General features: G+C 44.2%; 1 protein-coding gene across 2 annotated transcripts; it reads left to right on the top strand.

Moving 5' to 3' along the window:
* The first annotated feature begins 1,514 nt into the window (after nt 1-1,514).
* On the top strand, nt 1,515-12,722 carry zbtb45 (zinc finger and BTB domain containing 45). 2 transcript variants are annotated; one of them, XM_040145840.1, is made up of 7 exons: nt 1,515-1,657; nt 1,972-2,064; nt 3,226-4,573; nt 4,957-5,094; nt 7,912-8,052; nt 10,121-10,394; nt 11,783-12,722. In XM_040145840.1, the coding sequence occupies exons 3-7, from the start codon at nt 3,509-3,511 to the stop codon at nt 12,199-12,201; spliced, it is 2,037 nt and encodes a 678-aa protein (XP_040001774.1). In that variant the 5' UTR covers nt 1,515-1,657; nt 1,972-2,064; nt 3,226-3,508; the 3' UTR covers nt 12,202-12,722. The 2 variants fall into 2 exon arrangements, with proteins under 2 accessions (XP_040001774.1, XP_040001773.1); XM_040145839.1 differs by lacking the exon at nt 1,515-1,657 and having other exon boundaries at nt 1,742-2,064.
* Nucleotides 12,723-14,126: the final 1,404 nt, after the last annotated feature.

Below are 14,126 nucleotides of genomic sequence, written 5' to 3' on the forward strand. Positions count from 1 at the left end.
TCTCACATGTTTTCTTGAGAAATTAGTTCCCGTGTATTTTAAAGGTGATACCGCACCGTGTTCTTTTCCATCAACAGGTGCAAATATTTTCAAAGGCTTTTCTATGGAAAAGCATTTATAAAAAAACTTCACAATATGGCCTTTGTTACTGACTGTTAACATCTTGAGTGCAAATCAGGAAAACATACAGCCAATTTGTTTTGATTTAAAAAAAAAAAAAAAAGCTTACCTTCAACCCAACAAGATAAATCTTGTTGGGTTGAAGGTAAAAAAAAAAGTTGTCATTTAGGTAATTTTTCAAAAATTTCCCCTAGTTGTCGATTTTTACCCAGGATTTTGTCGGTCTTTATCCGATGCAGGTAGCGTGTGTAAGACAAAGCTGCCCATTTGAATAAATTCTCTCCCTTTGAATAGTCTAAATTCAAAGCGTTATTCTCTGTGCCATTTGGTGACAACACCAAACAAAATGGCCTAAAACAACCGTATTATGCATTATGATTAATCCCCCGCAGAAAGACAACCTGTTCTGTCTGACCTTCCATCTGTCACGTACAGGATTTCGACAAACATTTGAGGGATGATGTATGTTGTTTCTTTATTGCACAATTCATTGGATTATTCTTATGATTAGTTTACTCATTTAGTCTTTAAAATGCCATGGAAAATGATCACTGTTTAATGTCTACCTACTAACATATTACATATATTTTATATTACGACTGCAACTAACAATTACTTTCGTTATTAATTAATCTTGCAATTATTTTCTTGATTCACCGATTAACTGTTTCCTCTACTCCATGTCAGAAAATTGTGAAAACGCCCATTTCCCAGAGCCCAACTTGATGTCGTCAAACTCCTTGTTTAATCCAATCCTACATTCTAAAACCCAAAGATTTTCGATTTACTGTAATGAAGGCCTAGGAAAACCAGCAAATATCCATATTTGAGAAAAATGCCACCAGTGAATCTTTGCTCAAATAAGAGAAAATGATTAACTGATTATCAAAATAGTTACGTTCCTGTTGATCGACTAACCGATTACTCAACTAATCGTTTTAGCTGTATTTTATAAAAAGACATTCACTACTTGTGCCTCACCTCAGCTCATCATCTGGGAAAGGGCTTCGTAACTGACTGATTCTTACTACTTTACTTAAGACTTTCCCTGTACAGTACGTTTTAAACATTCCCCGTCTATGCGGCGCTGCAGCATACCCACTTTCAGTTTTCACCCTTGAAAGCACACGCTGATCCAGGAATCTTGCTGTGCTACAAGCTCCAGGCCTGCTGCCACCGACGCTTAAGTTTATCCACCCAGAACAAGGCTACAGAACAGAGGGGGGGATAACTCACTGTACAAATGCTCTCTCTCAGCCCTTAAATGCACATTCATACACCTGCGTGGAAGCTGTAGTTACATTTGAACACCTGCTGACAATCTGCCAACCTATAAATCTGTCAGCAGTTCATCATGGTATTCTTTATGGTTTAGTATGGATATTTGTCTTTATTGCATTGTTGCCCTTCTTGTACTTATCCGATACAAGGCATTTAATATCTTGCATCTATTCCCTCCTTCACGCGGATGCCACGGGCCAACTCTCCCGCGAGCAACGTGCAAATTTCAATCAAACGTATGGATCAGGTTGTTAAGGTATGTTTTCTCGAGTGTGTGTGTGTGTGTGTGTGTGTGTGTGTGTGGGTACAAGTGTGTCTGCCTGCATTTGCATGACGGCTTTGCTATGCGTGTGTGTCTGTGGTATGTGAGTTTGTGCGCAGGCATTTGTCACTACTTTTCGTTGGGTGGGAGCCCGTATTTACTGATGTGAGAGAAGTACTGCGGGTACTGTAGCAGCTGTGAATGGCTTAGTCGGTGTTAAGCAAGAGAAACTCCACATCCCCTTTTCTGCGCCCATTTCTGTAAGTCTATGTGTGAGTCAGAGTGTGTGTGTGTGTGTTTGTCTCCAGCGCTCACCAGGTTGGGTGCGTTACACCGAGGGCTTCCTGCTGCATCCATCTGCCTGAAACTAACAAGCTCCGGACTGTCACTGCACACTGCAGGTACGTAGTCGCGGTTAAACAACATGCGGTGACACTAACTGTAAACTACTTGAGGGCAACGTTAACGCGCTCCGCACAGAAAATGGTGGTAGTCCGTTAGCTGGCATGCTAACTTTACTAGTTGTGTCTTTGGGAATTTGCGCCAGCTAGCTAGTAACCTAGCTAGGTTAGCATTGCATAGGAGCGTGGGGGCGAGCTCCGTTAGCTGCTTTTATGTTATGCTAGGCAAGTTGCCAGCGGCCTTTCGACATTTAACAGTTTACGTTGGTGTTTTAGTCGATGGCCAGGCTCAGTTTGCATGTATAAACCATCTTTGCATTTCGTGCAAATTTCCGTGCGGGAGTCGAGCGGCTAATGTCAACAGCTAACGCGAGCTAACGTTAGCCCGTCACCGTTAACGCTGACTGGTCAGTTACCTGTTTACTGGAACTGGCTGTTATATTTATATATATTTATATTTATATATATCATTTTTTTTTATAGAACGAAGCGTCTTAGCTTCCACTGTCTCAGTATTCGTGCGTCTGTTTGGCACAACTAACAGACAAGACTGTCTTTTGTGTTGCGCTACCGGTCACTCACGTTGCAGAATAGCCAAAATTAACTGGATCTCGAGGAGCGGCTGGGCTCGCGCGCGGCACGTGCCGTCATTTGTCCAAAACAGGTGTTCCGTGCGACGCACGCGGCTCGTGTGACGATCAATCGGCGGGTGCTCGGTCGTCAACCTCTGTCACCTTCAGCCGCCGCTGTATGATGTGGCTTGAAAATGAAACGCAGACCCGGGCTTCGACATGCAAACCTTCGGCTGCAACTAATGATTACCAGGCATTATCGATTAATATGTTGATTATTGATTCGGCTCATTTTCACCGTGTAAAAACAGTGCACGTCACAGTTTCCCAGCTCCCAAGGTGACATTTCAGGGGTCTTGTTTGATGTGACCAACAGTCTAAAATCCTTACATTAAAGAAGCTGGAATGGGGGGGGGGGGGGTGTTCCTTTAGCTTTTGCTCCATAAACAATTTAAATTATTAATCAACCATCCGACTTGTTTATGTGGATTGAGTAATCAATTCATAGACTGATTCTTTGCGTACTAATGCAGACATGTAATGTAATGGCCTAGTGTTCAGTCACTCCAGTTTTGAATTTGTTCAACAGGTTTTTAATAGAGACAGTGAAGCCGGTGGAAACAACCTCTTGACGTCCCTCCCTCTCAGGACAACAAAGGCAGCTCCCCACACCCTTAAACCACAGCTGTTTTGAAAGCTTCCATCAGACTCATGACTGTTTGACGGGACACGGCCCCACCGTGGCCCATGCACTGTACCCGTTTCCCTCCCCGTCCTCCTTGTCCCTCAAGCTGACGCAAAACCCCAGACACCTCCCCCCCCTCCCCCACCCCCACTCCCACCCGGTTCCCAGCGACTCGCCCCCTCCGGCCATGGCGTCTGGCACGGAAACCGTGCACTACATCCACCTTCACAATTCCAGCCAGTCAGTGCTGGAAGCCCTGCGCACGCAGCGGCGCGAGGGCCTCTTCTGCGACGTGACCGTGCGGATACACGACGCCTCACTACGTGCCCACGCTTGCGTCCTGGCAGCTGGCAGCCCCTTCTTCCAGGACAAGCTGCTGCTGGGTCACTCTGAAATCTCCGTGCCGCCGCTGGTGCCCGCCGAAACCGTGAAGCAGCTCGTGGATTTCATGTACAGCGGCTCGCTGGTGGTGCTGCAGTCGCAGGCCCTCTGCATCCTCACTGCTGCCAGCATCCTGCAGATCAAGACGGTCATCGACGAGTGCACCCAGATAATCTCTCAGAGGAAGGCAGCGGCAGGGGCGGCGAGTGCGGCGGCAGCGGCTGCGGCGGCGGCGGCGGCGGGAGGTGGGATGCTCGGAGGAGTTCTCCCGAAACAAGAAGAGCGTGGTGGGGGCAAAGGGAGAGAGAGCGGTGGCAGTGGAAGCTGTTCTGTCAGCGGAGCAAGTGGAGGTGGGGGTTACGCGAACTTCTCTAACTTCATGGCTGAATGTGGGGCTAGTAACATGGGCGGGGGGTTAGGGGGAGCCGGCGTTGGTGTCAGTGAGAGCGGCCCAGGCCCGATGGAGCAGGCCAACACCGTGAGTCTGATGGCGCTGGGCGACATGGGTCCTGGCTCCATGTGTGGTGACGGGATGGGCTCCGGGCCCGGCACAATCCTCATGAAGCAGAGCTCCAGCTGCACTCAGGACGTCAGGTACAAGCTCCGAGACCTGTTGGCCCAGACGGCCAACGGAGCCAACACTAGTAGCACAGGGAACCTCTCAGCGGGCTGCAGCTCCGGTGTGGGAAGCGTGGACAGCATCGGCAGGGACAGCCTCCGCGGCAACACAACTGACCTCTCTGACGACCTGGTGGGGATGGACAGATACAGCGAGGAGGAGGACTTGGACGGGAGAGAGCGGGGAAGAGATGGAGACAGAGACAGGGGGGCAAGCCACAGCCGCAAGCAGAGGCAGCCGCTAAGACTCCAGGTAGGGGGATAAGGGGAAGAGTTGCCATGGTTACAGCTTTCAGGCATGCAGAGCTGCAACGGTTTGCTTTTTCTTTCTTTTTCTGCTTTTCCCTCTTCTCACACTGCATTGGCGTATATCGCTGAGATGTTTCTGCACTTTGCACAATTGAAGACAAGCTCTCGTCTTAATTTCAGCCGTAATTGCCTTGTTGATATTCTATGGACTGCATATTTACTGTACGTCATCAAACTTATTAGTACTGCTAGTTATTATGCACTGTTGTTCTTGTAGACTATCTGCTGCTTTTTTGCTCCCGCCACTGTTGTAAATGGAATTTCTTGGCTACTCAAAGTTGAAATTTACCCTTTTTATTTCATTTTAATTTTTTCTTCTCTCTTTAGGTGCTGGGAGGAGAGGGAGTGGTGGTGAAAGATGAAGGGGTTCAAGACCCCACAGATGGGACCGTCTACGCCTTGGAGGACGGGAGACGAGACGGAGAGCAGGAGGGCTCCCAGGAGTCCATGGCAAGCTTTGGACAGGTGGGTTTAACTCGAGAGGTGAGCTGCGGCTATGAGAGGCGATGGAAAAAGACCGACTGAATGAAAAAAAGAGCTTGTAAAATGTGGAGCCACATTAGAGATGTTAAGCTTTTTTTTATGTCAAGCACTTTTATTGAACGTTTTAATAATTTATCAACTACTGCTTGCAGAAGGACAACAGTCAGTATAAAATATTTTGCATGTTTTAAGTGTCGAGCCGCGATTTCAATGTAGTATTCTAGTTAAAATTTTTACACTTGGCTTCAGAGGAAAACTTGTAGAATGACCTTTTTATTGTGTTGAATCTATGCTCAGCATATCTGTCACAAGTCCTGAAATAAGTAGAGGGAAAAACATGGTGGAGCAGCTTTATGCGGCAGCCTGCTGTACCCTGCAGACTACACAGGGACTACATCTGCCACACAGCGAAAAGGATTTTCTCAAAAGTGCTGCAGAGTAAGTTATGATTGGAAATGGAATGATCCACTCAGCTTAGGAGGGTAACACCTTATGTTCATGCAGAGAAAAGTACGTGATCATCAGTTTACCCGGCAGTGCTTGAAACAATCACATTTTCTGTCTTCGGTCAGTTTTCCCTCTGCTGCTCTTCAGTTCACATGACATGACGTGAGGCGCTTTCTTACCTGCATATCTCAGCACAGACTATTTGAAAATTAGCTTGTCACAGATCACTGTGTTTGTGTTGTGCTAGAGGTGTAACACATTTATGACAGATGTTAAATTTGATTATATTTGCGATAAATTTTATAATACAAACATCTGTAATTTTATTCTCCTAAATTATGATCTCATAAATTACGAGATTTTTTTTTTTTATACACAACTTTTTAGTGAATATAGCTTTATTGGGACTCTTGTCAGTAATTCACCAAGTGCTTGAGTACGCAAACTTGCTCTAGTGTGCCAATAAAACTGTCAAAAACCTAGTGACTTCTGGCAAAAAGAAAGAAAAAAAGACTGACTTCAAAACTTGCATTATTGTGACAAGTAACCAGCCATTATTTAAACAGCATTATTTAGTTATTCTAAAACTCATTTTGGACTGGAATTGTAAAAGAAGGCAAGATAAGAATGAATATAGAGTGAGATAATAGAGATTTTTCAACTGGTAGAGATTTTGCCGTTAAAAAAACGTTTTTAACAACGTAATTTTCTCTCTAAATGTCTGGATAAGGAAAAGCCGAGGTTAATACAACTTGTAAAAGCACGCAGCAGGCAACACTAAAAGTGGATTGCGACTGGATTGGCCAGACACCTCTTGAAGGTGCTGCGGCCAGTAATCTGATCACAGCCAGATGTTAATGACATCAGTACAGTGTGGTCTCATTCTCGAGGAAAAAAATGTCCACCCGACATGTTGAAACGTCACCTAACTCTGCTTCGTCGTGCTTTTTCAGTAAGGGAAAAAAGAACAGAGCCGAGGGCCACGAGACTGACATCACATCACGTCTGAACGCCTCCTTTCACTATAAGTACAATTAGCGTAGTAAGCAAGGCTACCGCCAGAGTAACCTACAGATGCCTTTGGGTGCCCCTGTCTAACACATGAGCCCCACCTTCTGTGTCCCAGCAGCCCCTCGAGGACGTGCCGGGTTCGTAGACGAGCCCCAGATCACAGAGCAGGCAGAACTGGGGTTGTGAGGATGTTTGTTAATACCAGGTCGAATTGCAGAGGTTTGTAAGCCGATGTCATCATCCAGCTAACCCATCCAGATACGGGTCACATGTTTATACCAGGTGGAAATGGCTGTTGTTTGTGTTACAAATTCATATACAGAACTGCTTTATTACAGTATTGGATTTACAGCCTCGTATCAGTGCGAGGAAGTGACTTGATTTTTCAGGTATTTAATTCAGTCAGTAAACCAGAAGCAGACAATTCCCTCTGATTACTTTTGTAAATGTTTTTACAAACGAATTTCCAGAACATATACTGTATAATGACTGATACCGCTATCGCAATGTCAAGCTCCATGTAATAGCAAAACTGTCTGTGTTTCTTCCGTATTCGCTACCCAAGTGGCTTGTGAAACTCCTTCAACTTATGTGTGTAACAAACGGAAAGTTAGACTCGTGTTGGGATTTGCTTCTACTTTGTCAGATGCGCTCCACCCATTCCGGTATTTCTTCTTACATTACCTCCCCATCCATACATTAAACTGTACTTTTGATCAACTGCTGTTTTGACAGTAATGTAGCTTGACTGGTCAGACTGCACCTCTCTATTTTCCAACGTCTGCGTGTGCACGGTTGGAGTAAAGAAAAGGCTGTGAATGCAAATAGTGACGAATGTGGTCTGTGCATATCTGCACAGGATAGTCTGTGGAGTACTAAGTAATGTGTGGTTAGGGATTTGTCTCTTTACATTTGAGCACGTTTGTTGAGGTGAACAAATGTGTTCCACCAGATGAGTTTGAGAGCACAGAGACTGGATTGGGCTGGATTTACACCTATGGAGCAGGTAAGTGTTCAACATCCCCCAATAAGGTCTCGATATACAGTCACAGCCTTGAAAAAACTGATAGTTTTTAATGTTGTGGATGACTGGTGTATGTATGTCTGAGAGCACTGAACCAAAGGCTTAACAAAGGAAGTATTTTCTAAAAAGATTTAATTAACTTGAGGATTGCAGATTTGTGTTTGTTTTTTTCTTTCTTTCTTTTCAACCATCTTTGAACTGAAGCCAAAACTTGAATACGACTGAAACCGGCGTCGGCAGATGTTTCATCTGAGACACATAGTGTACGCGTTGGGAGCTTCTAATTATGTCCGTGTTTGTCCGTGTGTCCCTTGCAGGATTTCTATGATGAGCAGGGGGTGTTTTCTGAGAGTTTCTGGCCCCAGAGCGAGCCTCCTCGGGCGATGGCTTTCAACCCCAGAGGAAGGGTCAACAAGCCTCTGACTCCACCCCCGACCACACAGTCCATCAACAGCCAGGTCAGTGCAGTCAGTGCCTTTTTATGTAATACGCTGTGATTACACTTCATCTGAACTGCAGTCACAAAATGTTGCTACAAACTAGGTGCAGGGTGAACAGATTGTCGGAGCAGTGACAAAGTATGTGCCGAAGTCATCTACAGTACAGCCATGTGGAGTTGATGCCTGCTGTTAGTTCTGTAGCTTCTCTTAACCGACGGTCCCCGGCCACTCAAAAAAGTGCTCTGCTCGTTGTTGCTTCACTTGAGTGTTTGAGCTTCACCGTGCAGAGAGATGCACCGCATGTGCACAGTTTGACACTTTCTCTCCACATTCATCCGCTGACGGGGAAGAGTTTGTCTTTGCTCGTCATAAATCTGAGTTTTAAGACCTGTATCAACAGGCACAATCTTGTGACATCGCAGTTAGTTAATAGCCAACCGTGCTCCGATATGCAGCCTGTTGCCTCCAGTGCACACAGGCTGAGGATGGGTTTTACAGTGAAGTAGTTCAGCTTTTCAACTTCTTATTTTTGCAATGAAAGAGATTCTTTATCGTTTGTTGAGGGAAAAGGAGTGTATGTAATTTGGAGAATTTTTAACCAGTTAATGGAGCGTTTTGTGGAAAAAATACATCAGATGCAGATCATTACTCCAAGCCGTTTATTTTTATGTCTTCAGAGATGTCTGGAGGGGAACATTTTAATCATCAAAATTAACCAGCCATTTTGACGATTAATTAATCATTTAAAACTAATCAAGCAAAAATGCAAAACATTTGCTGGGATAAGCTTTTCAAATGTTAAAATCTGCTGCTTTTTCTCTGTTTTATATGAATTACGAATTGATTATCTTTGAGTTTGAGACCAAAACAAACAAACTACAGACAGAGGAAAGGAAATCTCAATGGACATTTTCTCTATTTTCCAACATTTATTATTACAGAAGATTCGTTGAGAGTGAAAATAATCATCAGTTGTAGCTCTACATGCAGCATTGAATTACATTTAAAGTTAGTTTTTTTTTGTTTGTTTTTTGAAGTAGAATGCCAACTCTTTGTTGTATAAGGTAACATTCAAATTAACTGCCGTCTCAGTGAAGGAAGACTAACAGAATGTGGTAATTAAATTCAGAAGCTGAACGTTTTATAAAAGACACTTCAGTCAGTGTTGACACCTACTGTACTTCCAGTTTGTGTGATGATTGGGTGATTGACAGAAAGCAAAATTTAATTCACTCCAGCAGAAAAAACAACTTGCAGCTCAGAACTTACAGTTTGATTGACGGGTGTGATGACTTTGAAAATGAAAATGCAAAAGAGAGCCCACATTTGCATTTCAAGTTTTGTAGAGTCGAAGCATGACCATGTGGAAAGGTGAATGTATATGGAGCCAAATGATTTAAAGGGCAGGATTGTTTTCGAAGAGGACAGGTAAAAAATGAAATCTGGATTACACATTACGTATAATTATGGTAATTATTATCGAATTTTCATAGATATAGATGCAATATTGTGCTTCCCAAGAAATGAAAAGTACCAATAGAAAGACATTCAAAAACAATAGAAACACTAAAAACAAAAGAGAAAAACCAGGTAAGAAACAGGACAAATAAGAGATCTTTAAAAGATTAAAAAATTAAGAGAATACGTGACAGTACAGTGAAAAAATGATACATTAGACTACATACAATAACATATTAACTTGAAACTGTAAAATAGTCTTTTGCATCAAGATCTTAGCTATGTTGTGTATATGGAATAAATACAATACAGTTCAATTGCAGATTACCCTCTTTTTAAGTTGATTATGTTTATTTATTTTCAATTTTCCAAAAGTAACAGTAATCAAAAGAGCAAAAAAAAAAAACAGCAGAAAAAACAAACACACACACACACAAACAGATATATATATATATATATATAATATATATATATATATATATATATATATATATATATATATATATATATATAATATATATATATATACAAAACTATAGAACAAAGCAAATAAACAAAAAAAACATGCGGTTCATTAGATCAGCAAATTATCATTTTTATTCTAATAGTAATCGTTTGTCGTCCTCAGCTTCTGTTCCAGTACCCAGTGAGCCAGTCGCAGCCAGCTCCGTTCTATGTGGGTGGGCCCATGGGTGGGATTGACAGCATGGCGGGGACGGAGCCCAGCCAGCAGCCTCCGCCCCCTGCGCCGATGACCCCAGCCCCGCCTCCCTCAACCTCTTCCTGCTCTGCAGGCCCCTCCCCTTCCTCCCAGGGATCTGAGACCTCGTTCGACTGCACGCACTGTGGCAAATCTTTACGTTCCAGGAAGAACTACAGCAAGCACATGTTCATCCACTCCGGTAAGACACGCCTCCTTCTCCTACACTTTATTATTTGTCTTGTTTCTTCCTTTATTTTTGTATGTCATTGATTTACTTAGTACTCCTGTAATTCACTTGAACACTTGAAAAGGTACCCTAACTGTATCTTTTGTATAAACAGTGAATTTATTGACGTGAATGTCATGTAATGCGACGTGAAAGGCGTTTGTTTGCATTGACAGACGTACGAGGAAGTCACAAACTCTGCAGCTCTTTCCCTTTTACATCATTGTTTTGGTTTTATTAGCACACTCACATGCTGATTTCAATCGTAGTGTTCCTTATCTCAAATCCTGATATGCAGCTGTTTTCAGCAAACAAGCTCTGATAAACCCACTCTTCACTACCTGCCCAGCACCAAACGGCAGACAGACACAGTGAGGCACTAGCTGGCGAAGAGGAAGTGGATCTAGTGTGGCAGCTAAAGAGCCAGATGTTTTTTCTGAGGAGTTGGTGGAGACCAAAAAGAGAGCTTAAAGCAAAGCGAATATTAGACTTAAATTCGACAAGATGGGCGCAAGGTGGACTCTGTGTCTGCTGTATGTGTAAATAGGCAACTGTTTGGTAACATGTTAGCCACAAAAACTTCATAATGTAATAGTATACTGTATGTACAGACACGTACACACATACAGAATAGTTGTGTCGGTACATCTCGGTGGTTTTCTACTTTTTCCTTTTTCAAGTGAAGAACTGGGCAATATTACAGTACTATTATAGTATTGATTTTCAGCTGATTTTTCTGACGATATGATCATATTATATCATCACCATGTCAATGATTCCAACCTAAAAAAACATGCCGTCTTAGTTAGTCTGTTCCCAGAAAGGCTTCCTGTGAAACAGCATTTAGATCATTTAAGGACTAAAACTTTGAAATTCAGATAAATATAGTCCCAAAAGTATCAGCAGCTCTTTAAGACAGCGGCGGCATTCCCCTCATTATTAATGATAAATCTGTCCATCTATCCGTTTTGAGGGGTCGCAGGGGTACGCAATCCCAGCTGACATTGGGCGGGAGGCGGCGTGCACCCTGTCGGGGCAGGTCGCCGCTCCGCACAGGGCTGACACACAGCCATTTTAACAATCAAATGGATAAATCAAATGTGAAAAGCTGTTTCATTACAGGTTTTGTTGATTGTTTAGGTAGATGTGATCACAGAGGATCCTCCGTATAATCAATAATGAATGACACTAGATGGTAGATGACGGTATGAAGCTAAAGAGCATCCCATTCAGAAGTTTGAGATTCAAAGCCGCTGACAAGCGATGTGAACATTAAATCTAAATGTTGTTCGCCTGGCGACAGAAAAAATGCACAACAAGCTGACAGACTCGCAGTCTTGACACAGTACATGTTTTTCCAGGTCAGAAACCTCATCAGTGCTCCATCTGCTGGCGCTCCTTCTCCCTGCGCGACTACCTCCTCAAACACATGGTGGTGCACACCGGCGTTAGGGCCTTCCAGTGCTCCATGTGCGGCAAGCGCTTCACCCAGAAAAGCTCGCTCAATGTGCACATGCGCACCCATCGTGCCGAGCGCACCTTCCAGTGCAACGTGTGCCACCGGGCCTTCACCCACCGCACCTTGCTGGAGCGCCACGCCCTGCAGCACGCCCACCACCACCCCCAGGCCCAGGGCCAAGGCCAAGGGCGTGGAGCCGACATGACCTCACCTACCAAGCACAGTCCTCCGGCTCTTGGAGGGCCCTCAGGTATGGCTGGCGCGGCTGGTATGGTCGGCAGCATGGCCAACATGCCCAGCCACGGAGCTTCCTCTACCTAGAGAGAGGAAAGGGGAGATATAAGGGAGAGGGGGAGGTTGGTGAGCCCATTCCTCATTTTGTCCTAACAGCCTTGTTGACATTTTGTTCTGGTGGGAACAGCACTTACAGGTTCCCATGGTTTTAGCTTAACGCCGCCTGCAATCAGGGTTCCTACACAGGGCTGGAAGGCCTTTTGAAGTTTGAAAATGATGTAAATTTATAAGAAGTTTCGGAATTTCACAAACATTGTGGAAAAGTTTTGGGGGGGGGAGGTGTAGTTCCCTTGCCGGGAACCCGTCTTAAATAGTTGTAAAAGTACTGTCATTTCCTGTGTTGTGACATTCGTTGCCGTGACAACTACTCATAAGCCCTAGAGCGCCATTGCTATCAATCACACACCTCGTTGAACAGCCATTTAAAAATCCAGATAAGTTTTTGGCGGAAAGAAGTTGAGAATTTTGAAATGGAGAATGTGTAGGAACCCTGTTTCAGAGACACCAGAGAGTCACCAAAGAGGTTAGGAAAACAGAACGGGTTTGGGACTGGGGGATGGGGGCCGGGCGGGGCGGGGGTAGGTGGAGGTAAGGGTCGGTTGGGATGTGGATTTGGGTTATATGGAGATTCAAGTTAGGGAAATAAGGGGAAAGGATGGGTTGGTGGGGAGGGGGTTTGCAGGGTTGGCTTCACCCTCAATTCATTTAATTCAGGTTGAAAATTGGAGTTTGATCCAGACTCTGCTCGGTGTCGTGTCTCTCAAGTGCGTAAACTCAAATCTGTGAACGCAGCAGGGGACGTTAGTGCCCTGTTGTATCAACTCGTTTACCCCGAGATCTCAGCAAAGAGGGGTGAGGTAAAATGTTCTCATAACTGATTCAAAAAAGAGTCATGTGGTAACAAAAGACACGTGCCAAGACTGGCGTATGGAGATATTTTGAAGTGGACACCGATCATAAGGCACAAGTTATAGACAACCAGAAGCCAGCAGGCGAATGGTATCAGACACACCTCAAAGACACACAGCCTGACCTGTGCTCAGAATTCAGGGCCAGCAAGTTTCAACATGTTAACAACATGTTAACAACATGTCAAAGTGTTCATATCCTGAAATGTTACCGTTTTTGACAGCTGGCATCTGTCTTGTCAAATTAGTCTGTCACCTTGTTAGCCAATTTAAACCCCTGCCGGCACACTGACTTTATGGAGGTGTGTGCATTTGTGTGTGTGTGTGTTAGCACCGGGCCTCTGTTGTTTTCTGTTTATTGTCGTGGTATCGAATTTCGTATTGAGAAATCGTGGAATTTCAGTGGTATTGGCACCGACCGCCAAATGTCTGGTACAGTGACGTCCCTACGGGGTCAATATCGTGCTCAGGGTCTGCTTTAGGGGGTGCAAATTTGGGCGAAGACGCGTTTGCCGGAGTTGAAAATGTTTCAGCTGGAACAAAAAGACTTGTGCGTATCCCACAGCTGTTTTTACTGCACTTCACGGAAGCAGGAAAACGGGAGACAGTCTGGAGGAAAATAAAAAAAACGTTGAGTTTTGTGTCTGAATTTGAACTGTCTCACACGCTCACCTAGTCGATTGTGCGTCGCCAGCTATGGCTACGGCTGGTGACTTTCCTGTCACATTGTCTCTCCGTTTGTGGATACGAACACAAGACTGCAACAACTATCCAGTGGTCAAATTCCCTCGAGTGAAGGAAGAAAGAAATTTTGCTTGTCATTTATTCTGAAAGCACCTTTAAAAACCTCTTCGGGGTCATAATTCAAGGTAGGAAAAAAAAAATGCTCTTCCTGAATTAACTGAATTGAATGTGAATGGGGCCCGGGGCTATTCAGGAGCAAACCAGGGTGACAAAGATGGTTGTTGATGAATGATTCGATGAAGAAGGAAAGTAGTCCGAGTAGACTGAGACTACAGCAGGGAGGAGAGGGTGGGAGAAAGT

This window comes from Xiphias gladius, chromosome 15 (assembly GCF_016859285.1).
Source record: "Xiphias gladius isolate SHS-SW01 ecotype Sanya breed wild chromosome 15, ASM1685928v1, whole genome shotgun sequence".
Lineage (NCBI taxonomy): Eukaryota > Metazoa > Chordata > Actinopteri > Istiophoriformes > Xiphiidae > Xiphias > Xiphias gladius.

Coding starts and splice junctions, on each gene's coding strand:
- zbtb45 (XM_040145840.1), top strand. CDS start 3,509: ATGGCGTCTGGCACGGAAACCGTGCACTACATCCACCTTCACAATTCC. Junction 5,095..7,911: donor CCATGGCAAGCTTTGGACAG/GTGGGTTTAACT, acceptor TGTCCCTTGCAG/GATTTCTATGATGAGCAGGG. Junction 8,053..10,120: donor CACAGTCCATCAACAGCCAG/GTCAGTGCAGTC, acceptor TGTCGTCCTCAG/CTTCTGTTCCAGTACCCAGT.